Consider the following 27,830-nt stretch of genomic DNA (forward strand, 5'->3'; position numbering starts at 1 on the left):
TTAAAATCATAAACTGATCAAATGTTTATTTAAGAGGAACTGACAAAAGAAAATGACTTGTGTACATGAAAAAGTATAGAAAATGCTTCCAAAAATTTCAGTTTTCATGTATATTAAGATAAAAATTTCAATAAAAAAAAAGAGAGAATTGCAAAATATTTTTCTTCCACAATATTCTTCAATTAAAATTCTGAAAACTTTAGACAGCTCGATAACTTTCCAGCCATTTGAAACCATTTTCAGGATCTGGGAAGAAAAGAGTATTATTTTATATATAAAAAAAGGTTAATTTGTTCATTATAATAATCTTTTTTTAAAATACTTGTGAGCCATTAATACTGAATAGAAGAAAATGCTTTTAGATATAGCAATTGAGCAAAATATCTTTGGTTTCATTAGAAAAGCATCCAAAATCATGGAGCATTAGTTTAAAAAGAAAAACTTGTTTTTTCCCCCCGTTTATTTAAGAACTGTTTGCTTCATTCCAACATGTAATCCGTTTTATAACATGATCAACACTTAACAAAGGTCTTGTTAAATAAGATTGTAAAAAATTTAACAGTAATATGATTTTAAGATTTTCAATAATAATATGAATCTCATTCATGGAATGCGGCATAATATATTATATACAAGAAATCGTCTTAGCCGACCATTTAAGGATATAAAATCTATTCAAAAGAATTTTGCAACTTAAGATTCATTAAATTAATAAATGAAAATCAACTCAACAATAATAAATTTATCATATTTATCTTATGAAATGTTTGCACGGTTTTAATTCAGAATTATATCCCCAAATAAATAGTAAAAATTTTATAACACTGACTGTAAAAATATATAAATGAAATGATATTTTTAAATTTAATTTAAATCAATTTCCTAATTTTTATTTTAAATTAGCCCATGTTAACTTCATTCTAAAATGTTCTCTTATTTCCTTATCCAATTCTCACTTTTTAATTTATTATTTCTAACAAGGGCTCCAGAAAACCAACGACTTTTGCATTTTCTCACATTCCAAGCGAAGGGATAAATATCCCTATCACTAACACATACCTTTCAAAGATATGCAAAATTTCTTTTTGTAAGTCTACATGTGTCACAGAAATCCCGATCAGATTCTCTTAGTAAAATCATTGAAGGGACGAATTTCGCTCTGGTGTTGTAACATAACAGATGTCATTTTATCATCGCCTCTATTATGACTCCATGTAAAATAAATTGAAGTAAATTTCAAAAGTTTCTTGTTTTCAGCCAAGCATCAACAAATTATGTTTCACATTAGAACACTACTTGATTGCCATTAATTTTTTTAAAAATAACTAATATTTTGAATATTAGAAAAATATGTTAAAATAAAGCCATGATTTGTCAAATTTTAGGGAAGAAATATCATAATTACTCAAAAGTAAAGGTAATATGAAACCATTTAAATTTAAAAATTCAAAATTCACATTGGAAAAGGTATATAGAAACAGACTTTAGATGATAAGGCACTTGACTGATTTTAAATTCTTCAATGCATCAATAATTCATGATTGAATATCCATTTATAAAAATATTATTTAAAGTTAAAATTTTAATTAAAAAAATTTCAGTCAAGAGCTCATTGGCAGAATTTTGTAATACACAAATAGCTTCTAAATAAATTTGAACTGATAAATAATTTTGTTTCTTCCTTACCACTTGGGTTGTATTCCAATCCGATATGACCATCATATTGCATATCAGCAAGCATTTCTAGTATCTTTTCGTAATCTATCTTTCCAGGGTAAAATGGCTCCTCTCGTCCAGGAGCTTGGGAAATTTGTACATGCCCTGCAAATAAAAATAATTAATTAAGAAACATATTTTCATTGGCAATTTTGATGAAAATGAAACGCTTTTACCAGTCTTCAATAAATCGAATATTTCATTAAGCAGAATATAGTTATTCACGATAGTACTCACAAAAATTAAAAGCACATTATTAGTTTTATCTCGCTCTCTCTCTCTCTACCTATATAACACTAACGTATGTGGCACAGAAATCGCGCTTATTACTTGTTGCTGAATGGCAATAATCAATGCTAAACAAAGTATCTACGAATTTAAAGCTGCTTCATCGAATGATTTTACAACTCTCCAATCTTGAATCCAACGTTTCGCTTAACTAATTAATGGAGCTGCAAAAAATTATCAGAAATGTCCTAGACATACCATGAAGTACAATGAGTCAGAGAGAAGAAGCTATAAAAAATACATGAAGAAAGCTTCAGATAGAAAGTTTAATCGAGCACAAAAATTGGTTTAGCCATTATACGATGGTAATCTCAAATGACTTGCGTATGCCTATGGAACTGATGTTTATATCTTCTAAAACAAGTATCTTTTTTTAAAAATGGTTTTTGTATTAATCTTAAAACTCAAAAGAATATCTTTATATCAATTCCGTCAATTTTATCTTTTAATTTTAATGATATTTTTTATTCAATTTTATACACTATCTGTGTTTATAAAATGCTATGCTGGGATTCAAACTCATCCATTAAAATATTCTATCGCTTTTTTTATTAATCATTAACTCCAAAGTAAGATTTTTACTTCCACTTTTATTTCGTATTATGTATACTTTTAAATTAGCAGTACTTGATACAAACGAATTCATGTTTTTCAGTCGTATCAAATAACAAGGTGAAATAATTTTTTTTAATGCATTCCATATTTATTATTTAACAGGCTAAAAAGTCAATCTGGGCGAATAAACTGGTCGACAAAAAATGGTTAGTCTGGGAAAAAGAAATTATATATGTTCGGGTAATTTTTCTGCAAACAAGATTTAATTTTAAAAAATGAAAAGAAACATGATTAAATATTTTTTTAAATATACACAAAAATTGCAAAAGCAAGAGAATTTGAATACAATGTCCTGTTATAGCTTTCTTCTCCCACTTTTGCCATGAGAACAGACTTCTGTAGTTTAAAATAATGAAAAATAGAAGAAAACAATCTTGTTCTCTTTGGATGATCTTATGCACCAAAAGATTCAGTGTAAGCTGTTACCTGCCTTTCTCCACTCCAGACTTTATGTGAGTATTTTGTGACTTATGTGACTTATTATTATTACTTTATGTGACTTATTTTGAGTATTCATCTGATTGAAAGATAACTTATAAAACTCTAATTTAAGAAAAGAAGAAAGTTTCTTAAATTAGGGTAACCTTTGGAAACAGTCAGTTTGAATGTACTACACAAGATGACAGAGTAGACAGTCCGTTATAAGGTAAAACCCTGAATGCTCCTATTAAAGAAACTTAGTTGCACACTTTCCCAACCATTTTTGCTTACTTTTCTTAACAGAACAAGTTACACTTTACGATGAAATTTAAAGAACAAATTTCCATTTTTAATTGAATAAACAAAATGCATATATTCATTCTATGTTCAGAGAAAAATTCTAAAAAATAACAACAGGGGACTAAATTAAATGAAAGACAGTTTAATTTGTTTTGTATAATCTGTGAACTTTCAAGAGTTAATTATTCACATTTAATAAATCATTACCATGCAAAAGGTGTGAACTAATATTTTTTATTGAATAATAAACTCTTTTCAATATTAAAACGATATCAAGGTTAAAGTAATCAGGGTAATTATTCTTCTCTTATGACATACTTTTGACAAATATTTATGGAAACTGAAAATAAAATTTAAAAAATAATTTCTTAGTTTAAAAATTTTGAAAGTTTTGCAAAACTGTTTTTAAAAATTACATAATGACCAGGTTAGAAGGCACATCATGCAAAAACAAATTATTCGAACAATACCTAATGATTTCACTATTTAAACATGTGAAGTATCTATAAAACTTTAAAGCCATTTGGCAGGAAAAAAAGTAAGGGAAAATCCTTAAAACATACAAAATATTTATTATTTTTCTATTTTAATAAAAATTTATAATCATCCTTTTTTTTTTAAATTTCTTTAAAATTTTGAAAAGGAGTTAGAAAGCGAAAAATAAATTAACTTATATATGAAATAATAGTGTTTAGTTGTGAAATCTCAATTTTTCAAAAATATGCATTTTTAAAGATTCTAAATTCTTCCGACTTTCTTCTTATTTCATAGTCTTGAATTGCCTGTTGAAACATTTTGATTATCATGTATAATATAATTCCCCCTACGTTTTCTATTTTGGAAATAGTAACTTTAATAGAGTTGCAGAACACAATTCATTGATATATAAATTTAAACCCTAAGGAACATAATATATATTATAATTTAATTTACTTCCAGAATGTTATATAGAATGATTTGAACAGAGATATAATATTTTACAACAGGAATTAATTCAACATTTATGATTAAAATACACAAGTTTTACTCACCATTAATCATTATGGTATTTTTTTTTCAATTGGAATTTACTGGTTATATAAGAAATTAAAAAATCACACAAGGTCAATTATTATAAAATATGTTAATTTTATTTGAAGAATATGAAACACAGATGTTGCTATTAAAAGAAATAAGATACCACAGAAAAGAGGTAATAGGTAGAAGAGGATACTAGTGAAGTACAGACCTCATAATTTGCAACTTTGATCTTGATTTCTGATGTAGCATCACAACTTTTCATTTTCAAACTAGTTCTTATATGAAATAATATCACTTTCATTCCTTTTTAATAGGAATTATGCTTATATACACATTGAATCTTAAGCAGAGTAATTTCCCAAAACTGCAATCCTCAAATTTTGATGGTTTAACTGCCAATAAGTCATTGCAGCCTATACATCAAAAATATCAGTGTAATATTAATGAAATATTAAGATAAATTTTTTAAGTACCTTCTTAAATAGGAATATTTGGGAAGTAAATATTTTACCACGCACTCTAGAGAAAAACGAATATTTTCCGGCTTTTTTCAGTTATTTACAAAACTGTTTAATTCAGTTGCAATTGTATTAGAAAATGTGAAAGCACAAACTGTCCCAAATCTCATTATTCGGTCTTTACAATGGTTATTTGCAAGTTAAGCTGATAAGTTTCAAATTTCTTGGGCATATATGAAATAATGACTATGTGTAAGATTCAATTTTCATTTATCAACTTTTTCCTAAGAATCAGGATAGTATTTTCAATTACTCCTGACAATTTTCATTATGGGTTAGTTAAGACCAGGCTTTTATAATAAGAACCTGTATTTTACATCCTTATTAATTTTAACGTGTGTTTCTAAGTCTTAAATAATTTCATCATATCCTATAATACAGCCATTTCCGGTTTTTTTTTTTCAAATGCTCATTTCTTGATTTTTCCAAACAAAATTGGGGAACAAAGATTATTATAACTCCAAATTGACATTATCAAATAGTTATTATTGTTTATAGGTGATATTACATAAAAGTGAATATATTTTTATTGAAAAATAGTAAGAAGGAGTTTGGGAACTTGAGAATAAAATAAAATCGAACAGTAGTTTCTCAACATTTCCAATATGTTCTCTTCAAATCAGGTTCATTATTGCATTCAGAAGCCAAAACAGGTATTATAAATTACTTCCATATTTGGGAATAAAGCAGTGTAATTATGAGCATCCCTGTAACTAATACTGGGTAATTAATAAATTTATTTGGAAAAATCATCATTTAATGATCTGCCCAGGACATGATTATGCATTACAGTCCTGTTTTCCAACTCATACTATCATTTGAAAGCGAAGAAAAACTCAGCAAAATTAGTGCCCAATTTTCCTAAATGACAGTACATTATTCAACATTTTTATTCATATAAGGTAGAAACAATAATAGTCATAATGAAAATAAATTAATAAAAATTGACAGTCTGTTATCTAAATACATTTCTGCAGAACAATTCCACATACTTTTGGCAATAATTAAAATGAAACTGAAATCAAATGAACTTTTTTTCTGTTCTTAAAAATTATATATTCAGATCTTTGATTAATACAATTTGCACTCAGCAGCAAATGAAACCACATTCATTAAGAAGTAAAATAGCGTTTAATTAGTCATTTAATTTTTTTTTCTTACCAGCATATTTCAGATACTTTTTGATCCCCTTTTCGACATCACCCTCCAACATCTGCAGATGATACACATCCTAAGAAATCAGTAATATAGAAAGTTAAAACATCAAAGGTGGATAATTTTTTTCAGTTTGTGTAGCTAAAATCATAGGGGACCTACAGTGATTGTACATGGTAGATTTTAAGTTTAAATATAATAATAGAGCTATAACTCATAAAAAATCAAATAGGGTGAAATTAGATATTATTAACAAAGTTATTAAATGTTAAAATTGACTTCTTCCTAAAGTACTATATGAGTTATGAGTTACAATAATAATTTTATTAAATCTTTGAAGCATTGATTTGTACATAAATAATTAGAGACTGACAGATAGATTTTTTTTTTATGAAATATAAATATTAGTAGTTGCATAGTCAAAAAGACACTTCTGAATTTTTAACTTCGATTTATTTCATCACAGAAATCATTATGTGCAAGGAAGAAGCGATGCGATACGTCAGTCTACATCGCGACACAAAAGCATAAGAGACCTAAATTTTCCCTTCAATGATTTTTTAACAAGATTTTGATAAGGATTTCTTTGACACGTTTAGATTTAGGAATGGGAAATTTAGGTATTTTTAAAAGAATGGTGCATACATTAAGGATTTTTATCCCTTAGAAAATAAAATAGAAGATTGGTTGAAATTAATTATATATTAAAAATATTTTCAAAACAGTAATATCTCCTCATGTAAAGTATTTGAAAAATCTAATCTGAATAACAACAAAACATAATTTCAATTTGCATACAATTCCTTAACTCTTGAGGCTTCAAATTTTTCTGTAAAAATTTTCTAAAATAGCGGTTTCAACATTTGATCAGCTTAAATAACAAAAAAATTGAGTTTTTTGTTTTCTTTTAATGTTACAGCATCGAAAAATATTTTACAAAATATAGATAAATGATAAGACTAGTAGATTGCATAAAAAACATGAGATCTCATAATTTTTAGAGAAATAGACTTATTGATTTAAACAACATAAAATATACTTTCCTTTATTCAAAGTGCTTATCTAACTGTTAAAAATGATATATAATTTTGATTACAAATCACTGGTATTTTCTATCTCTCACGCCTTTTATTCATATCACTATTTTCTTTTAAAATACATCTAAAAAATATTCAGAGATATCCACATACAAAATTTAAATATTTAACAATTTCGTATTAAATATTTTTTATAACACTTTAAAACAACTAACCAACAAGAAAATATTTTAAAAAGTCCCATATAAAAAATCTAAATGGTACATACCAATAATAACTGCAAATGGCTGCTACCAATTTCAGAAATAGCATTCATGGCTGGAAATAAAAAAAAAAAATAATTTCGTTACCAGTTGTTAACAAGATAAAACATATGTTTGCTTAATGAAAAGACAAGTTACCTTTATCAAAATTGTCCAAAAAGTATAATTCTTTCACTTGAGGGCATATAGGCTCGATTAAACCCACAATATTATGCTGAAAGATAATATTTTTAGATCAGAAATTTTAGCATGAAAAAAGTAGAAGAAAACCTAAATTTTTGAGAAACCTGTGAAGATGTTAGAGATTGTTGTAAGATTTCTTCTTCAAAAAGCTTTAATTCCATGCAAGACTTAAAATTACGAAAGAAATATGAACAAGTTCATCAAGTTTCCCCTCAATATTTTCTGCAGAATAATGAGCAAAAAAAAAAAAAAAAAAAGAGTTAACAAAATTTTTCACATTTACCATATTAACACAATGTGTTCCTTATATGCATCTGGGTATAAAGGAAATTTTTCAAATTACACAAATTGAAGACTTGCACAAAAAGTCACTTTTCCAGATATTTATTTTAAAGACATGTTGAAACTTTTTATATAACATTTATAAGTAGGTTATATTTCTAAAGAAAAGTAAAATTACCAAGAAAATTTTGTCATGTTAATAAGAATGTCATTCAAATAAGCTACTTATTTGATATCCTAACTTCTAGCAGTATGTTATTCATTAAGCATTTTTGATGTTCTGAAAACCATCGTGGCCCACATTTTTCCAAATGTGGTTATTTTATTTTTTATATATAAATGAAAACGATTATTTACTGCAATATTTAATCATTCAAACTTGATGTAGAATAAAGTAATATTTAATTTTCAAGCATTTTTAAAAACAAAAATCCACCTATGATTTTTTTTTTAATAAACCCCTCAAAGGTACCTTAATTTGTTGAAGTATTTCAAAAGGCAAGAACTGTTTTTGACAGAAGAAACCATTTATTTTATGTTAAAACATGTTTTCCTAAATATTTTTCATATTTATTAAAAAAAATTCGATTTTCCTAGAAATTTTAAAAACAAAAATAAACTCTTAATAGAAGAGTTATTTCTTTTGAAAGTAATAAAGGTGGAAAGCAAGTAGCATTTTCAAAGCAATTTTAAGAACGTAAAATCTCAAAAAGGGAATACTGAAGAATCAGAAATATCAAATAATATATGTTTAAGAAACACATATTCAAGAAAAATAAAATGTTAAGCTCAAGAGAGACTGTTAATGCAAAAACTAGAACACATTAATTCAATGTATATTAAGTGCTGTAAGAATTTAATGGATTTTCAACAACAACAAAAAATATATTACAAAGATAGTTCAGTTAACAACTCTACTTTCCATTATATCGAGCTGCAGTTTCTAAAGTTTTGCATTAAAATTATTAAAAAAATTCTCTCCAGAACCAAAAAACATGGCATATGAAATGGTTTTAGAGGAACAGTTTAGTCAAAGAAGTCAAATGATAAGAACAGAATGAAAAATTATTCTCTAAATTTGCATGTCACTCTAAAATAGTGTATGCCACACATCTACGATCAGCAGATTTTAACATGTACCAAGACCACACACCAATAGAAACTCTGGAACACAATTTTGTTTCTGTTATCTATCAATCACTAAGATGAGATCTTACCATCTTTTGCATAGCAGAAGATAGTTGATTAAAATATAATAAATATGAATGAAAGCTTGAATATGAAATTTAACCCTAATTCATTTTTCAACATTCGAATAATGTTAATGAACAAATGAAGTCTTGAGCAAAGCATGGAAAAGGTAATGTCCTTAAAATGTAATTTTTCAATAAGAATGATTCCTGATATGTATTTTGTCAATATAACATGAATTTATATTAATAAGCAACAGACTAACTATAAAGTTAATTAAAAATATTTCAAATCTTTCCTAACCAAACAAATGTGAAAAAAACTAAAACTAGTTACAAAATCAATTAAAAAATAAGTTTCAAACCTCTTCTAAACAGTCAGCTGCAGCTTCCATATTTTGCTTATAAGTGCGAAATAAATCTTCCTCACAAATGCCATCTTGTTTGAGACCAGCAAGTATATGAATCCTAAACAATAAATGTGGCATTGAAAACTCTGAATTTCACTACAAGCAGAACCAGTAAATCTAATTTTAGATGATAAAACTGTGCCTGAATATGTTTAGAGTATTATAAACACCTTATAACAAATCAATTCAAATTAATAAATATGTCAGTGTTAATTTAATTTAAATTGGTTCCATTGACAATGTTTTTAATATTGAGTAATTACAATATTATTTTATTGGTGCATTACTGATAGCACAGTAGAAACATTTCAACGATGACAATACATACATCTTTAAAATATATTATTGGATTATTACTGCCAAGAATCAGTATTGCTTTAAAATATTAATTGCTCTCATAAAACACAGACTTTTCTAGAAATTAGAAAGTACCATCAAAATTTATTTTGCATGAATCAATGCTTGAATTGGCTTGATACTCAAAGCTGCTAAGAAAGGGTGAAAACATTAAAAAGCCTAAAATAAATACAACTAATAACATAAAATTTTGCATAGTTATAAAAAATTAAATTACTATCAAGTACTTGTTAACAAATCACACATCCATCACAGTGGAGATTAATTTTAATTGTTCCATTCTAATAGTTATCATACTTTACATGGAAATTGACTAACTGAACTTATTTTGCTTTAATATTGAACTTTGCATATACATTTTCAGATTAACAGAATTCTTCCAAAGGGCTGGAAAAATTGTCTCCAAGCTTCAACCGCAAAAAAAAAAAAAAAAAATTTAAACCCCATTTCATGGTGAAGATTGGATTACAAGTTCATTTAGGGATACGACCGAAATTTGACGACGAAAAGGATTTTGGCTCACAAGGCTTTCAGGAAAGCAGAAAAGGATTTGAAACTTTCAACAAATTTATTCATACATTTCTGTAAAACCAGCAAGAAAATTCAGAAAGATAAGAGGTTTTTCATCAAAAAGCCCAAACTTTATCACAAGATTTCTATGAAATTAAACAACACTTACAGAGTATATCAAAGTATTATTTAAGCATTATATTAAAATCTAAAGCAAATTTTATAAATATTAAAGAAAATATAAGTATATTAATAAATAATTTTTAACTGTACCATGTGCAAAATATTCTCCAAAAAGGGTTGGATGAATTGTCTTTAAGTTTCAGATTTTCTCTTTTTAAATTCAAAGTCACATATATGGGGCACCTTATATAAAAATTCCATTCCTTTTACCTTTAATATTCAGAAGCATGTCGACATTGCAAAGAGCTTATTTTCAATTTCTCTCCAAGAGAAGCCATAGTGAAGTGATATTCTTTAAACTTGAATAATTATTATTGAATTCTATAAAAAAAAGCACTAAATACACTTCATACTTATAAATTAGGCAACATTCATAAATTGCAGTAAATTAGGCATCTTAAAAATTTATTACATTATTGACTATTATTTCTACAAATATTAAAATTTTAACAATATAATAAAAGTATCTGATCATATTTATACTTTGCTAATTCTACAAATTCATCAATTATTCATATGACATTGAGTCATTTTTTCTTGCAGCAATCCCTAGACAAGCATTATAAAGAAGGCTGTTCACAAACTCTCTGGAATATTTCCACAGGAATTGCATGTCATTCTTGTTTAAGAAAATAGAAAAGCACTCTCATTGTTGTAGGGCAGTGTGATTTTGATTGAATCCACAGGTAATGAAGAATTTAATTCGATTGGTCAGAACCCAGATATTGATCCAGATCAGAAAAAAAAATAATAATAATAATAAAAACTTGTAGATAGCATTTCTCAAAGTGTAGAGACCATCATTTCAAAGAGATATGCAGTGCCACCTAATTAGCATATTTGCAGATAACCAAAGCATAAAGGTATATAAAAGGTACCGATTGAAAATTTTGCATTTATAAGCAAACTCTTGGAAAATTTTGGAATTTTTTAAAATAAAAACCTTTATACTTTCCTGCATTTTTAAGCTAGTTTTACAGAAATGAATTTGAATACTATCCAAAGCAAATAAAACCATCGTGAAAGTTTCAAACCATTGTTTGCCTTTCATAAAATGGGAAAATCATTAAAATGGGAATGAGTCAATTTTCTTGATCAATTTATAGTCACTTCCCTTGTGACCAAATCATCATGGTGATATGCATTCTTAAATACATTTTTTCCATGATTGAAGTAGAAAAATATTTCACCTAGCCTACCTGGAGAGTTCGAAGAAATGCATAGATCAGGAAGAAATGCATAGATCAGAACTATAGAAATTCATTGCACATCACCTTACTTACGAAGCAAACTAAATACTAAGAAACAATCCACAATATTCATTTAAACATTCTGACTAATTAGGTAAAAATCTTCAAAATATAAAAACATTGCACTAAGAAATTTTGTAAAATATCTTTCAGATGTTGATTAGTTAATAAAGTTGTTTGATGTTATATGATCTCCCCCCCCCCCACACACACAAGGATACTACTTTCAAGTAGTTTAAATAAAATATTAAGCAAATTTTATAATTTTGTAAATAAATTTAGTAAAAATGATATATTCTTGAAAAAAAAAACTTAAATAAATTATATTGATGAAAATTCTTGTACACAATAAACTTAATATATCATTGTAGTAAATAAATTACAAATTGTACATATTTTTCAAAATATTTTTGATTTATCCACAATTTTAATAAGCCACACAAGGTTTATTCTTGAATTCTTTTTTATTTACACAAAAGATCATATCAATCTAATTAATGAAGTTTTCCAAAGGTCATTTTTACATCCCTTCTCTCTGCCTGCATCTTGATGGAGGCAAAACTCACCAGCTTCTCAGCATGGGAAGCAATCATTGATAGAGAATAATGCAAGTCGAAGTGATGGTACATTATAAATCTAGGAATAACTGACAATCAAATGTTTATTGTTGGAGTAAAATAATTTTTGAGCAACTAATGATAAATGCATCTAAAATAAAATAGTAATAATAATATTCAGTACAAGGGAAATAGCTTTTATATATAAATAAAAGCAGATATTCACAAAATTTGGTTATGTTAATCAGATTATAAAAGCAGTAAATTATTTAAAAGAGCATTAAATACATTTTGTATATTCATTCTTTCAAAATCAATCCAACAAGGCAGAAAAAATTAATGAAAAATGAAATAAATGGATATTTATGAAATTTTTTAAACACATTAACATTAATAAGTTTAAAAAGTTAGATAGGAAATAATCAGCATATTGCTATTGACAATCATAATAAATTCCTACAATGAGTTTATTTTAAAAAATCACAACTAATTGAATTTCTGCTTTTGATAACCATAAAATAAGTACTGAGACATCCAAAATTTTAAATTCACATTTTCATTTCCAGTCATGTATAAAAGCAAACTTTAAGAAAAGAGATGACTAAATCTTTAAAAAAAAAATTATATTTTAATAAATGAGAAAATGAGATTTTAGCACTAATCAGCACTTGTTGATACTTACTTCTGACATAACCACAGAAATATATTTTGGTGTTTTGATGTTAATGGATTAATCATGATTTTTCACATTTTAAAAAATTAAGAGTTGAATAATAAATTAATACTTAACATATAAATTTATGGTCACAATCTACTGACTAGGAAAACAATAACAAAAAGAGTGTGGAAAAAATTCTATTTACAGTTCCCAAAATAACAAAATGATATATACTAATAAACCCATAGGAAAATAGCCCTGTTAATAAAGTGATACGAACATCAGAATTCAAAACATAAATCCAACCTACAAATTTATCTATTTCAGGCGGGGAGAAAAAAAGTCATTTTTAAATCACTATTAAATGAAGAAAAATATAAATTATTACATTGGCAGAAAAATGTTTTTGCAAGAATTAGATAATATAGAATGAATAATTTCCTACCTCTTACACTCCAGTGAATGTGCATATTTAATGGCTTTCAGTAAAGACTTGTTGAATTCAACCTCTTGTCCAGGAATACAGGCAAGCCCAAAGCCTTGGCCTTCAAAGTAATCAACAGTACCACCTATAACCATAAAAAAATTACTCAGAACAACTAAACAATGCAATCAAGTCTATAATTTTTCCTTTATTGTTGTTAGTAAAAAACATTATGGATATTATGAAGATAAAAAATAGCTCCCATTTAATAGAATATTGAATTGATATACAAATTGAAATTTACATTTCAAATATTTCCTACTGACGGAATAAAAAAAGGGAAAATACACATTTTAATCATATTTATTCAAAAGAATCTGAATTAATCCATGAGTGAAGTTTTGCAAACAAATACATATGATAAAAGTCATCAGTGCTGCAGTTGGTTTCAATTACCTACACCTAGTTTTTGAAAAATTCCTAATATCTGTAATATAAAATGATGAAACAGTAATGTTTTTTACACTTGAAAGTATTTTCCACAAGGTGACAACTTTATACAGTGATCTGCATCTAAACATACAGAAAGAAAAAAATTTCAGATTACTTTTTTTTTTTTCATATTCAGCTTTAGACAAACAATTATCATATATTTCTCATATTCAAATAAGATTTAATTTTTTACGTTTTTATCGAAACGAAGTAAACTTCTAGAGTTTCATACACTATTTAGCTCCTAAATAGTAAAGTACTATTCCCCACCCCCATTTTCTGAACTATTTCCCCCTGCTATAAGTAATTAAAGCAGGCAAAATAAAAATGATATTTTCTAAAATATACTTCAAAGAAAAATGTACTATTTCTTCCATTAAATGCTGTTATAGAGGCTCTTTTGCAAAAGCTTTTCAAATTCTTCTACCAGGCATTCCACATTAAAGAAAAATTCAAATAGATTACAGAAAGCAAAAATATAATTTCCTAACTTTTTCATGATATTACATTTGAGATGAAAGCATGTACACACAAACAAAAGAGATATGTTGAAAATTTTAATTCATTTTCAAACTAAAACAATGCTTTTTACTAACAATTAAGTTTTTCTAGAAACCCCAAAATTAGTCTACACTTAAATGCAACTACATTTATCACTGGAATATTAAGAGGAGAAGGGGGGAAAAGTACTGATACCCTGGGCATCAATGTAGGAAAGTATTATGAAATGAATATTTCCAATTTTTACATATCAGAAAACCAAACTGCAATTGTTTTCATTATTTTACAATTAGGAAAGTTAAAGAATTTTTCATTTTCAACCATGATTATTTGTACCTCTTTGAGGGGAAACTAACTGGATTATCTTTTCTATAGCTTGGTGTTTGGGATGCTTCTCAAGCAAACAAGTAAATATCAAGTTTCCAACTAATCAACAGCTTAGGGTAACTGGATTGAAAAGGGGACTGCAAACGGCAATTAAATAAGTTATTAACCTAGTTTTTAAAAAAATCGTAAAAAATACATTTTTTGTGTTATAAAATATATAACTAGAGTGTGGGTTCACAACGAATTATTAAAATCCTTAATTAAAGAATAAGCAATTATTTCTTTATAATATATTGAATATTAATTATTCATTTATTGATTATGTTATATTCCAGTTGACTGGTTCCTGTAAAATAAATTTTTATATATTTGAATTAAACATTTCTTTATAATATTAAATAGCATTTTTTCAAATAAAGGAAATCATTAACTAATATTTATGGCTAATAAAAAAAAAACTTGAATGTATTACTTTTCCATGATATATTTACATTAAAAAATATAAAAATATTCCACAAAGGTATTAAAAGAAAAAAAAATAACCAAAATAATTAAAATGTTGATTAAGTAATTAATGTGTTGAAAGATGTAGTTAAATTGACCAGTAAGTAAATTAGGAGTCTCCTAATGTGCATTGCCTCGGATTGCAAAATGTCTAAATATATTGCTGAACAAGGCAGTGGAAGAGGAGAAGGAACCCTTCATTAAAAAAGAATTTCCTTAGGTCAGACAGTCAGGAGACAATAAAGGGATATTCTGTGCAGACCACTGTTCCCTTTTTTTGCAGCTTCATTTTATTAGTCTGTAATAATGAAATCATTCAGCTTCTAATAAGTGAAATTCTTTGGGCCACGAAAAATGTTACAACCTGGACAAAAAATAATGCAAAATAATTTGATTTAGGGTCTGGTATTATCCTTGATCACTGAGAGATTTTTTGGGAAAGAAAGTAGTAAGTCTCTCCTTCTCCACATCCCCAAAACATGGAGAAACACTTATGTAACAAAATCTCAATTCCAACATTGAGCATCTATAGTCACCTAGGTTTCAAGAAGAATAAGAAAAGAAAAAAGACTATTTTCAGTGCATAAAGTAGGCTATGTAAAAAAAACAAAAACATTTGCTTTTTTTTTACATTAAAATGTATAAGGGACAATATTTGAAAGGGAGGAATCGTATACTATTAGTTGGACATCTTAAAAATTTAATAAACATTTGTTTACAAAATCAGGGTTTGAAATGAAAATATGAATATAATAGTTTCAGATTTATATATATATATATATATATATATATATAATACAGATACTAATATATAATCCTAATTTTTATCTCAATTTAACCCATATTAACTTTATTTTAAAATGTTCGCTTATTTCTTGATCCAATTGCACCTTTTTTTATTTTAATTAATGCTACAGAAGCTATGTAAAAATGCTTAAATCAGCGGTTCTCATGCTCCAAGTAAAGGGATAAAAATTTGTCGATCTAAACAAATTCTTTTAAAAGATCCCTATAATTCCCTTATCTAAACTGACATGTGTAAAGAAATTCCTATCAGAATCTCACAGTATATAATCATTAGGATAAATATTTTGTGCGCTCTTTTTTCTCTTTCGCTCTTATGACATGCTGCAGATTGACGTACCTCATCCCTGTTTGCTTATACATAAATTATGCCACTCGGGATAAAATAAAGCAGAGTTTTAAAAATTCAAAGTCTTCTCTCTCTTTGGCCATGGCTCTGCTTCCAAACTATGTGTTTTACATTATACATATATAATTATTAAAAATTCAATTTTGGCCAAATCCTAAAGCATTTCCTCTGCACCACAAGCTCGTTATACAATTATCATAAATGAATCATATCTTTCACAGAAAAACTTGAATTAGATACTACCATTTACTAATATATCTTACCAGCCAAATTTGTTATACATACAATAGTCATTTTTTTATATTATTCACAAGTTTTATACTTGCATAAGAATTTCATTACAATTATTGTACACTCAAAGACTAAGTTTTTTTGAAATACTACTTTAGGAGATGACAGAAATTGCATTTTAAATTAAATAAGTTTCCTTTTCAGCACAAATTACCCCCTTCAAGTAAAATATTAAATGATGTAAAGTTCATGCTTGTATTAATTTACTTAAAGATATTGAGATTTTTCCAAAAAAAAACTTAAGGCTTAAAAATTAGAAGATGTAAATTAAAATCATGAAGTGTATCTGAGCCATTCTATTATACATTATACTTAGACAATTTTTATACTTTTCAATTCTACATTATAAAGTAAATTTTCATTCTACATTATAAAGCTAATTTTGAATATGTTATTATCATTAAAAATATTCATTCGAAATATGCTATTATGTAATTGAAGTTCTTTTGGGTTTGAAAAGAATGATATGAGAAGGCAAATCAAAATAATTATTCTTAACAAATAATAAAAAAAATTTATTCTTAATATCTGCCTTTACTTGCCGTGTTCACTAGCTGATTCTCCCATCATATTGATTGTAGGAATTTAGTTACATGTACTATTTTCTTTTTGGTAAGCAGAAAGTGTGAATTGAAGCTTTCTGAAGTTTAAGGCTATAATTTTCTCACAGTGACCAAAATGAAGTTGGCAAATTTTTTTTTAAAACTACATAAATTCAAAATACTTTCTATCAATCCCTTTTTCCTGCTTTTTGCCTTCTTATTTAGTTTTCTAGACTGTGCTCTTAGTGGCTTTAAAAAAGAAATCTTGTTAACAGATAAAAATTAGATTATATCCTTAAATCAATGAGAATAAAAATTGTTAAAGAATTGAACAATTTTTTTTCCAATGAATGTTTTACAAAAAGAAGCAAGAATATGACCTGCTTGGAAACCCCTAGGAAATTCAACTCCAGTGACCTTCTTCCTTCAATTTGCTGATTCGTCAGCAACTTCATGAAACTTAAAATTGTTTCTAACATTTTCTGCTTCCTTCCAGATATTTTATAAAATCCATCAATATCAAGGAAAAGTGAGTGCCTTTCTATTCCAACAAGAGCTTATTTTACAAGTAAAAAGTCATTTTCTTTAAACTTTATTAAAATGTGTTGCATTTCAGATTCAAGTGTTTTTAAAAAGTGATACATTTTACAAATAAAAAAAACCTAAAACATTTAAAATTATTCAAGCATGTATTTAAAAAAAATAGAATAAGAGAAGAAAACTAACAAAAAATATACTGCAGGTAATTTATCAAGATAAAGTGAGAAATAAATGAAAAATTATTTCTAATATCTTCAAAATTAGTGGTGTGCATAAAAAGAGCAATGGGGGAAAAAAAATACAGCTGCTAAGTTAAGTCCAATACTATTGTAATCTTTTAAAAACATTTGAATTCCTTTTATCTGACACATTGATTTTTTAAATTTATGTTTATGAAATCTATTGATATAAAGTTTTCACATTTGAAACATTAAAATAGTACTTTTTTCAAAAAAAATTTCTGATTACATTGTATGTTTTAAATTTTGAAATATAACATATTTAATTGAAAAAAACAAACTCTTTATTATGAATGTTTACATTTTGATATCTTAAATTTTAATATATTTAAAATTATTTGTATTCTTTTGGAAATCTTTATTTTAATTTCAGTCTTGTTAAAAATACTTTTTGTTTATGAAACATTAAAAAATAAAGATTTTAAAATAGATGAAGATCAAAATAATTTAGGAAATCCTAGTAATCTAGTCCATTAATTTAGTTTTTCTATAACTCTAATAATAGCGTGGATATAAATTCTTGGCTGACATTTTAATGATAAATACCAGCAACTTGATTTATATGACAAAACAATTTTTAAAACATGCCTAACTATTTAGATATAGCTGAATACTTCCCATAGAATACTTAGTTTAGGCAGAGAACTGAAATTATCTACATCAATGGTATTCAAAGGGTTAATATACAACATCTATTTATCAATTTCTGTCTGTAAATCCTCCCTAAAACCTCATAGAATAGTTAACAGTTACAACAAAATTTATTAAAATTCAAGGAACCAAATTGAAAATTCTGACTTTAATAAAAATCCAATTTTAATCTCAAACACAAATAATCATTAACATTGAAAACCACATAATTTCAAATCAACACTTACACTCAGATAAAATATCAAGCTTTTTCCCAAAACTTATATGCATTTTGTAAATAAATTGCCACCTACTTCCAGCAAGTTTTGTGGAAACCACAGGGTATAAAATCCTGTTATTGGGTGTAGACCAGCTCTTTAAATGGTATTAAAGTAACTCATTCAATTCTTAAAAGATTCAATTGAAGAATATTAAACAAATTTGATTTTGCTTGCAATTATTTCTAGGATATCATTGTCTTCATCTGAATAAGAATCATCTTAATACTATTTCTGATATTTATCAAAGACAACATTGAGTTAAAACTATCTAAATGTATTTTTGTTGAAATTAAAATTAACTTTTTAGGTAATGAAATTGAGTTAGGTAAAGTTACTCCAAATAATGCTAACATAGAAACTAGGTTCTTAGATTTTGTTAAGTTTATAATCACTTTATTCCACAATATGCTAAACTTAGACATCCTTTGAATAAAATGTTGAAAAAAAGATGTTAAATTTAAATCATCTGATGAATGACAAAATGTTGTTGAAAAAATAAGAAATACCAATAGTAAAACCTGATTTAAAATGATATAACCTTAAAGTAACTTGATACATTTTTATTAATGCATCGCAAAAGAATATTAGAGTTGCACTGAAAGAACCTGAGACATGTAAAGTGGTAGACCTGGTTCTTTCAAATGATAGAATTCTGTTTTGCAATACAAAATTAAAAAACATATACACCCATTGAATAAAGTTAAAATTTAAGACTAAATAATAATCATTCTTAACAGATAAACAATTTTAAAAAATTTAGTATTAAAGTAAACTGATCAGAAAACCTAAAAACTGCCTCTTAAAATTTAAAAGCATACTTCACTAACACGGAATATTGAATATGTACATTTTTTTATATATCTGATACTATTTTTTCAAAATCTCTATCCATATTTTTATCTTTATCCAAAGATTGCTGTCCAAATACAGCAATCTTTGGGAACTTTCAATTTTTTCCCACAATCCATATATCTTAGTTTTTTAAAATCATTTTTCAAATTATGAAAAAAACTTTTTTTTTGCAGAAAGTACGTGTAATGGGGAAAATAAAAAAATAAAAAAAACAGAGGTAAAATTCCTGAAGTTACACAACTTAAGTTTTATTAACCTTCTGTTTTCATATTATGTATATGTTTCTTTTCTGATTTTCTATTAAAAAATAAACACCTAAGTATATTAGCAAAGTTTAAGTATGTATTCCAATTATTTGGAATTACCAAAACTTGTTCCCTATCAAATTGCATTCACAAAATTCATACAATCATATTGCAAAAACTATAAACCCTGTCATCTTTAGAGTAAATCTGAACTAATTCTGTAAAACAGAAGAACTGGAATGAAATGACATCAAAAGCTGCAAGTCAGCTAGACTTGCTATACCTTAATATGTGAAAACAATATTTTTGTTTTCCTCAACAAATGTATCTAAAGTTAAAATTTTCCACATGTTTAAATGATTTGCCTTCTTTCTTTTTACCAACTTTATTTTGCATCATGTATCAACTTTAATTTTAATTCAAATTGTATAGTTTAAGTTTCTTTAATTTTTTATTCCATTTAATATGTTTGAAATTTAAAATTCAAAATAAAAATTAAAAAACAATTTGATATTAACTACATGTTTTTGATACAGAATTAATTTCAATAATTACTAGTAAATATAGGAATATTTAGAAAATAATACAGCTACTTTAACTGAAGTAAAAATAATTAACATGATAAAAAAATGTAATCCTTTCCTGGTGTTTGAAATGTATATGTATATTATAAAACCTAAACAATGAATAAAATATAATACTTTTAGGAGAGTTGATTAAAGCCACTTCCAAGCCAGTTTCCTTTTTCACAGCTTTTAAATCGTCAAGATTCAGATGATATAAGTTTTGAGCTTCTACTGCTTGAAACCCAAGTTGCTTGGCTCGCCTGAATCGTTCAGAAAAATCATCTTCGTCGAACAAAGTCGACAGATTTGCAGCAAATTTATAAATAAATGGCATTTCGATAAACTCAATCTGCAGACCTGAAATCGAAACAAATAATTAGTAATTATAAAAACTTACCAAAAATACATTTTTTACTCGAATCGGGAAGCAGGTACAAAACTTTTTTGAAATAAACATTTTATAACATTCAACAGGCCGGCATCGAAAAGTAAAATGCATTCATGTTGCCAGAAATTTCAAAGCTTCTTATAGAAACAATGGAGTTAAGATACAAGTCTAATGTTTAAAGAATAAAATTAAGGAAATTCACTCGTCAAACTACAATAGCAAGCCAACCAAGCAAATAATTATTTCAAAAGTTGCTTATATATGATAATTACCTTAAATTTAACGATCCTCTCACCAGCACACTACCGCTCTAACTACAATATGTCACACAATGGCGGAACGTTCAACTGACAACTGAGGGGGTTGCCACAAGAAACTTAGCGCTAAGAATAGTAAGTCGCCAAGATTATTATTCCGCGCCAATGTGATGCGGATCATAATTCTGGCTGGAAAAAAATTTTTTAACGTTAAACAAGCTATGGAAATCCTTAAATTATTTTAACATTTATTGAAATAAATCATTAAAAAGTCCTAAAATTTGGAGTTATTAAATACATTTAGTATATGACAATTAATTTTCTGGTTTAACTGATTTTAATGAAAAAAATACCATTCCCAAATTGACTACAATGCAGTACATAACATCCGAATTAGGAATAGCAAATTTTTAAAAGTGCATCATAGCTCTTTATTAATAAATGTACCAAATGTTCGAATTAACGTCAAAAAAATATCATGGAATTCAAATCTTCAGAGAAAATTGAATAAAAATGGTATCCCTAGAATTTCGCGACAGGACAGTTTTTATTATAAATGAAAAGTTTGTTTTTAATTTTAACCTATGGAAAATTCTTCCAAAATTTCTGTTAACAATTATGATATCAGAGGTAATAAAATCGTTGTCTCGAAAATATTAATTATATAAATTATTATAGTTCTTGAAATATCAACTCTATTTCTGAAATCATAAAGTAGTTATCATCAGGAAATAATGCTTTTTATTAAAAAAAAAATTAATTACAGCAAAACAAAACCAAGTGGATCAGAAAGAGAGAAATAGGTCGAAACAACTAAAGCTCATAAAATTTCGATTAAAGCACTTTGAAATTTTTAAGTTATAATTTGTGGAATTATCTCATATTGCGGCAGCTTTTAAAATATCCCAAATGCAGTTTTTTTTTAATGAGCACATTTAGTTCATTAACTTATTTACTTACTATAAATTCATACATTTTCTAAATACAAAGAAAAGTGAATGAATACAGAGCAGCAGACATTTATTATAGTTCTTGAAATATCAGCTCTATTTCTGAAATCATAAAGTAATTATCATTTAGAAATAATGCTCTTTATAATAAAAAAATTTAATAAGGGGAAAATAAAACAAAGTAGATTAAAAAGAGAGAAAGATGTCGGAGACATTTGAATACGTAGAAAAATGGCTAAACAATAAATTTATCTAGATTTAATTTTTGCAGTGCTTTTTTTGATAAATAAAATTCATTATTGCTAATTAATCTTTTCTAATATTACACTGGATAAAATTTTTGTAGTTAAAATTAAATTAACTTAAAATATACAATGATTGTAAGGAGAGTCGGATTAAACGCACTAGGAATACTAAGGCAATGCAAATCGCCGGGCGCATTTCCTCTCTTCAAATGTAAAAGCGAGCTATTTCTTTATTGATTTTAATTACGATTTCTATGTAAGCAGTTTTAAGTAATAAATGTCTGATAAAATGAAATAACGAAATATTTAATCTCTGATTATTTTCAAGAAAATTGGTTTCTGCTTTCGCTCATAAAAAAAATTCTAAACTAAAACTTAAAAATAATTTTTTAAATTTTTGTTTGTCTTTTTTTGACAATCTAAATACTATTTAATTAATGATCGGATAGTTTTTAAATCATAAAGCAACATAATATTAAAATGTTGTTTTATAATTTAAAAATTATCATGGTAGAATCTTAAAATAAATTCAATACAAAACTTACAAACGGTAATTAATTAGGAATGCTATAAAAATAATAATCCTAAATTTAAATGTTACTGAAGTTTATTAGAACATGTGCCAGTGCACGACGCTTAAAAGTTAAATTTCTTAAAAAATATCGCGCGAATCGAAGCGAAATTAATTGACGATGCTCTTGTGGTTCTGAAACTTCGTTCAATAAACTAAAGCATATACACCTCTTATTTATTTTTTCAATCCGACTGGTTTAATTAGTTTAGTTTAGTTATATTAACGTCCCATTTTAAAGCAACACTAGGGCTATTTTGGAACAGACTTAGTAATTTTGAGCCGCGGTCAAAAGACGAGGATGACACCTGAGGTGGCAACCCCTCTACAAACGTCCACACCTCACCAGCAGGAAGGCGTTTGGCTCCGACGGATTAGCGTGCACCAGACCCGCTTACACGACGGTTCTTCGATGGAATCGGGTCTCGAACCTGAAGCCCTCCTGTCCCGAAGCCGAGACCTTTCCACCCGACTAACGTGGATCTTCTTGTAAATGATTTTTCAATACTTTTATTTGCCCTAACTTCTCGTTTACGACGATTTCGATTTCTAATCGAAACTGCTCGATTTATACTCATTTTTTCATATCACTAAAAAAAAAAAAAAAAAAAAAAAAAAAAAAAGGCATAGCAAGCATGTAGCACGAACATACCGAATGTGTGAGCTGCTACCAAATGATGATTAATAGATTCGCCCTCATTTTGCGTCCAGAAAAGCATTTTATATAGAGAGAGGTTCACAAAATTGTAAATAATTGAATTCTTTGCTCTTACTTATCGAATAATGACTTGAACGTTTTGTCATGTTCTTAAAACAATTTGAAACGCATTTTAATTTGAAGTAAAAATAGCATAAAAATTTAAAAGGCATTAGTTGAAAAAAAATGCAATAATACTTTTAACTTGAAGCAAAATTTAAAAAAAAAATTAAGTACAATCAGAAAATACATGAGCAAAAACTACTTAAATCCCTCTTTAATTTATTGTCCAATTATCTATTCCTTTTTGTTTATGGTATTTAAATTGAGCTTGTTGAAAAAAATCGTTCGGCATATAATGTACTTCAGGGCAAAAAAAAAAAAAAAAAAGAAATGATAAGATAACAAAATAAATAAATAAAGTGAACCAGTAAGGGCTGTGTTGAGAAAAATAATCTCCTAAACATCCACAGAGTTTTGTCTGCGAGGTTAACCAGATTGAACAGATCGAATTTTGCCGATGGATTGTATCAAGAATCGACAAAGTTGTCACTAAATTCGTATTGATAACTGCATTATATTTGTTTGTCCAGAGCCGGCGGGAGCTCACAGTGGATTGCATTTTTGAGAACTTCACATCACTGACTATTTAACAAAAAAAAAAAAAAAAAAAAAGCCTTCTTTTTTTCTGCTACTGTAATCCGAATATGCATGCATTTGAATATTATCAGTACCTGACGTCCACTAATCTAAGATAAAAGTAGATAAATAGATAGCACCGACTACTTAGTTCTAGTCATAATCGAAAGTGCCATTATTTCTTTGAAAAGAAAAATTCAAAATTTATCACAAATATGTGACTTTTATTGTTTTTTTTTAAAAATATAATTCGGAAAATATTCAAGACATTGAATTGAAGACAATATTCTCAAATATTGCAGAGACTTAAGGCACATTTCTCGCATAAAACCGATTGTATTGATTTATGAAATGAAATCAAAATTGGCCATACATTTTATATTGATTTATTTTTGCACAGCATAGTCAATTTCGTGGCTTTTACACCATAAGAAAAAAAATCAAAACTAAATCAAAGTTTGTCGTCGATTTGTGATTTCTAGGATCACAATATTTGTTTAAAAATAATTTGATTCAAATGTATTTAAATTTTGTTACTGCTCTGATAATTACAATGGCCTTAACAAATACTGCGGCATCTACCAAAGGATCTTTCTCGAGAAGGAAAAAGTATTTGAGATCCAGCATTAGTCAAAGGCGAATCGCCACCTCGGATTCGAATCAGACAACTCTCCCCTAAATTAATGAAATTACCTAAAACTTGTAAGAAAATAATACAATTATTATGTATTCTAGTAATTCGCATATCAAGTTGTACTGTATAATGTCACTTTTGTCTTTTGTTTTATCAACGACTACTTTTGTGAAAAAAGTATTAACTTTGTAACTTTCATTTATTCCTTAAGTCTTCATTACATTCATTTGTGCGATGCAATAAACAACGAAATGAAATAAAATACTTGTTTCAAGACCCCGCAAATCACCTTTGCACCAGATCCTGCCAGATTGGTCCAGTCCCTATCAGTAGTACTTATCAATGGTATTTGTAATTTTGTAATATTACGTAGAGAATAACAATTCGCCAAATACTCAACCCCTCTAACTTTAATATCAATAGAAAGATTACTTTCTTCGTTTTAAAACGCATTAAAAATGTTTTACATACAAAATGAGGTTAAAAACCATGCAAATGTATGAAAAATTAAAAAAAAAACATTTTCCTTAACATTATTTATTAAAAATTTCAAAAAGTTTTGGGAAAAAAAAAAAAAAAAAAAACTTCCTGGCACTGAAACACAAAATTTGCTCTGCCCTAAACTACATTAAATTCCAAGACAAGTTTTCTTGACTTTACAGTAAAAGCTAGAGATCTTAGCATTTTGTCCAATCAAATAGTCTATTCCATTATTTCCGTATTGAATAATTCATTATGCTGCCAATATATCCTAAACTGTAAATGCAAAGCATACGAATGGCCAAAACTGTTTTTAAATATTAGGAACTTAAATATTTCAAAAACAATGAACGTTCGATCTAAAACACTTATCTATTAAAAGGAAAGAGATAATTACGAAAGAAGAACAAAATAATACACCTAACTTAATTAATTTAAAAGTGGTGCTAAAATAAATCTAATTCAATTAGATTAACAAAAATAATTTGGAAGCTGGATTTAATATAATTCTGCAATAATCCTACATCTGATTACGTATATTTTCTCTAATAAAAATCTATTTTCAAATAAAATGTTATTTAATTTCATTTAGATTTTTTTCCCGCCTTCTATCTGAATTCCGTGAATAGAAATTTGATCCTAACACGTTCTGAGAAAAATTATTTTTTATGTCTCTCCGAACTTTATATCTGGCGCTTTATCGCCTGTCAATACTAATTTAAGTTCGTTTATTTGTGTTTCCTTTATTTATGAGGATAGATTTATCGTTTTTATTTTACACAGACGCAGAGGCCATTGGCGTAACTAGAATGAGGCAAGCAGGGCCTGGCCACTTATACCAGGGGGAGCAAAATCGTGGAATAAACTATCCGAATTAAAAAAAAAAAAGAAAAACAAATATTTTATTCCCCAGAACTAAAATAAAACTTTTTTAAAAATAACAATGAATATTTTTCTCTCATTTTAATATTTATATAAATTCAATTATTTCGATTAATTAACAAATTAACTATTTAAGTTCAGCATGTAAGCATTATTTCTGACTTAGACAAGCCAGACATGAATGTTTGAAAATACTTTTTTTGATCAATTAGTAAAGACAAATATATCTTCATAATGTAAGCTAATCATACGAGTAATATTTCATAAACTAGACTCAAGTGAAATCGGGCTTAGTATAAGCTCAGACGGTTATATTCCTATTCACTAAACATTATTATCAATCAGAAAAGATTATTAACGTTTTGAAATACCTACAAAAATTGCTTAGAATTACTGTAAACAAAACTGAATGGGACGAACTGAGAATAAATTTCATTAATAATAAAAATTCCTAGCATAGAAATTATAAGCAAAAAAAAAAAACCCCGTATATGATCGAAGAAGCGTGGATAAAGGTGATATTAAGTGGATATTTTCTGCTTTTTGAATGAAAATAATTTCGTTATAAATTTGAAACAAAACAACCAAGGAAGCTTGATTTTTTTTATATATTAGCAGACAAAATTAAAATTTAAACACATTCTTGTAAACTCATTAAAAGAGATTAGTTGTTAGTTAGATTAAAAGAGATTAGTTGGAAGTTATTTTAATTTCTATTTATTGTGGATCTGTTATGGTTGTTTATTGGAATAAAAGTACTTAAATTATCATTACAAATCGTCCGTTTATTTAAAAATTGAAATTTCAAAAGTTTAAAATATTTTTAAATTAATTAACATTGTCTGATTTCATAAGTATTATAATGTATTTAAATGATTACGAAAAAGTAGATATGGCAAAAATAAATAGATTATAGTAGTTTGATCCATGGTTCGACAGTTACCAATCTCATTAAAATGCCGTTTAAGAGTTGTGCCTTGAAGGTGTTAAAAGTTTCACTATATTATTATACATTATTTATATTTTTTTAATCTCCGATATGGATAATTTTTTCTTGCCAATTTAATTCAGGGTGATAATTTGATATATTGTATATTTGTAATCAAGTTTCCGTTATTCTAACTTGTAAAATAAAATATTTAAAAAAAAACTTATTGACTAACATTTATAGATTTTAAAAAACTACTGTTTTGTTTTCTAAAAGAAAGAAAGAAATCCGTTTAAGATTATTGCTTTTTCTTACGAATTAAAAAAATTATTGACTAACATTTATAGATTTTAAAAGACTACTGTTTTGTTTTCGAAAGGAAAGAAATAAATCCGTTTAAGATTACTGCATTTACTTTCGCATTAATACTTCTCTGATAGATTAATTTTATCTAATATTATGAAAATACAAAACTCACTTTTCACGTAATTTTATGCAGTCATTTTCAAATTCGTAACATAAAATCTAATATAAAAAAATTAAATTTCTACTATGGAGTTTTATCGGCATTTGAGAATGAATTTGCTTATTCGATCTTCAATCTGTCTTCCAACAACTGAATAAAAATGAACTTAGCATTCAATAGTTAGATTATCTGAT

At 26.7% G+C, this 27,830-nt stretch overlaps 1 protein-coding gene across 2 annotated transcripts; it reads right to left on the bottom strand.

The window, feature by feature from the left end:
• LOC129960237 (putative hydroxypyruvate isomerase) lies at positions 1-27,771 on the bottom strand. Of its 2 annotated transcripts, XM_056073499.1 has the most exons (10): positions 27,649-27,762; positions 21,160-21,333; positions 20,635-20,856; positions 13,358-13,481; positions 9,353-9,455; positions 7,471-7,546; positions 7,338-7,387; positions 6,039-6,108; positions 1,687-1,821; positions 1-246 (listed from the first exon to the last, which is right to left on the bottom strand). In XM_056073499.1, exons 3-10 carry the CDS (start codon positions 20,831-20,833, stop codon positions 200-202), a joined length of 804 nt encoding a protein of 267 aa, XP_055929474.1. In that variant the 5' UTR covers positions 20,834-20,856; positions 21,160-21,333; positions 27,649-27,762; the 3' UTR covers positions 1-199. The 2 variants fall into 2 exon arrangements, with proteins under 2 accessions (XP_055929474.1, XP_055929475.1); XM_056073500.1 differs by lacking the exon at positions 21,160-21,333 and having other exon boundaries at positions 27,649-27,771.
• Positions 27,772-27,830: the final 59 nt, after the last annotated feature.

This window comes from Argiope bruennichi, chromosome X2 (genome assembly GCF_947563725.1).
Source record: "Argiope bruennichi chromosome X2, qqArgBrue1.1, whole genome shotgun sequence".
Lineage (NCBI taxonomy): Eukaryota > Metazoa > Arthropoda > Arachnida > Araneae > Araneidae > Argiope > Argiope bruennichi.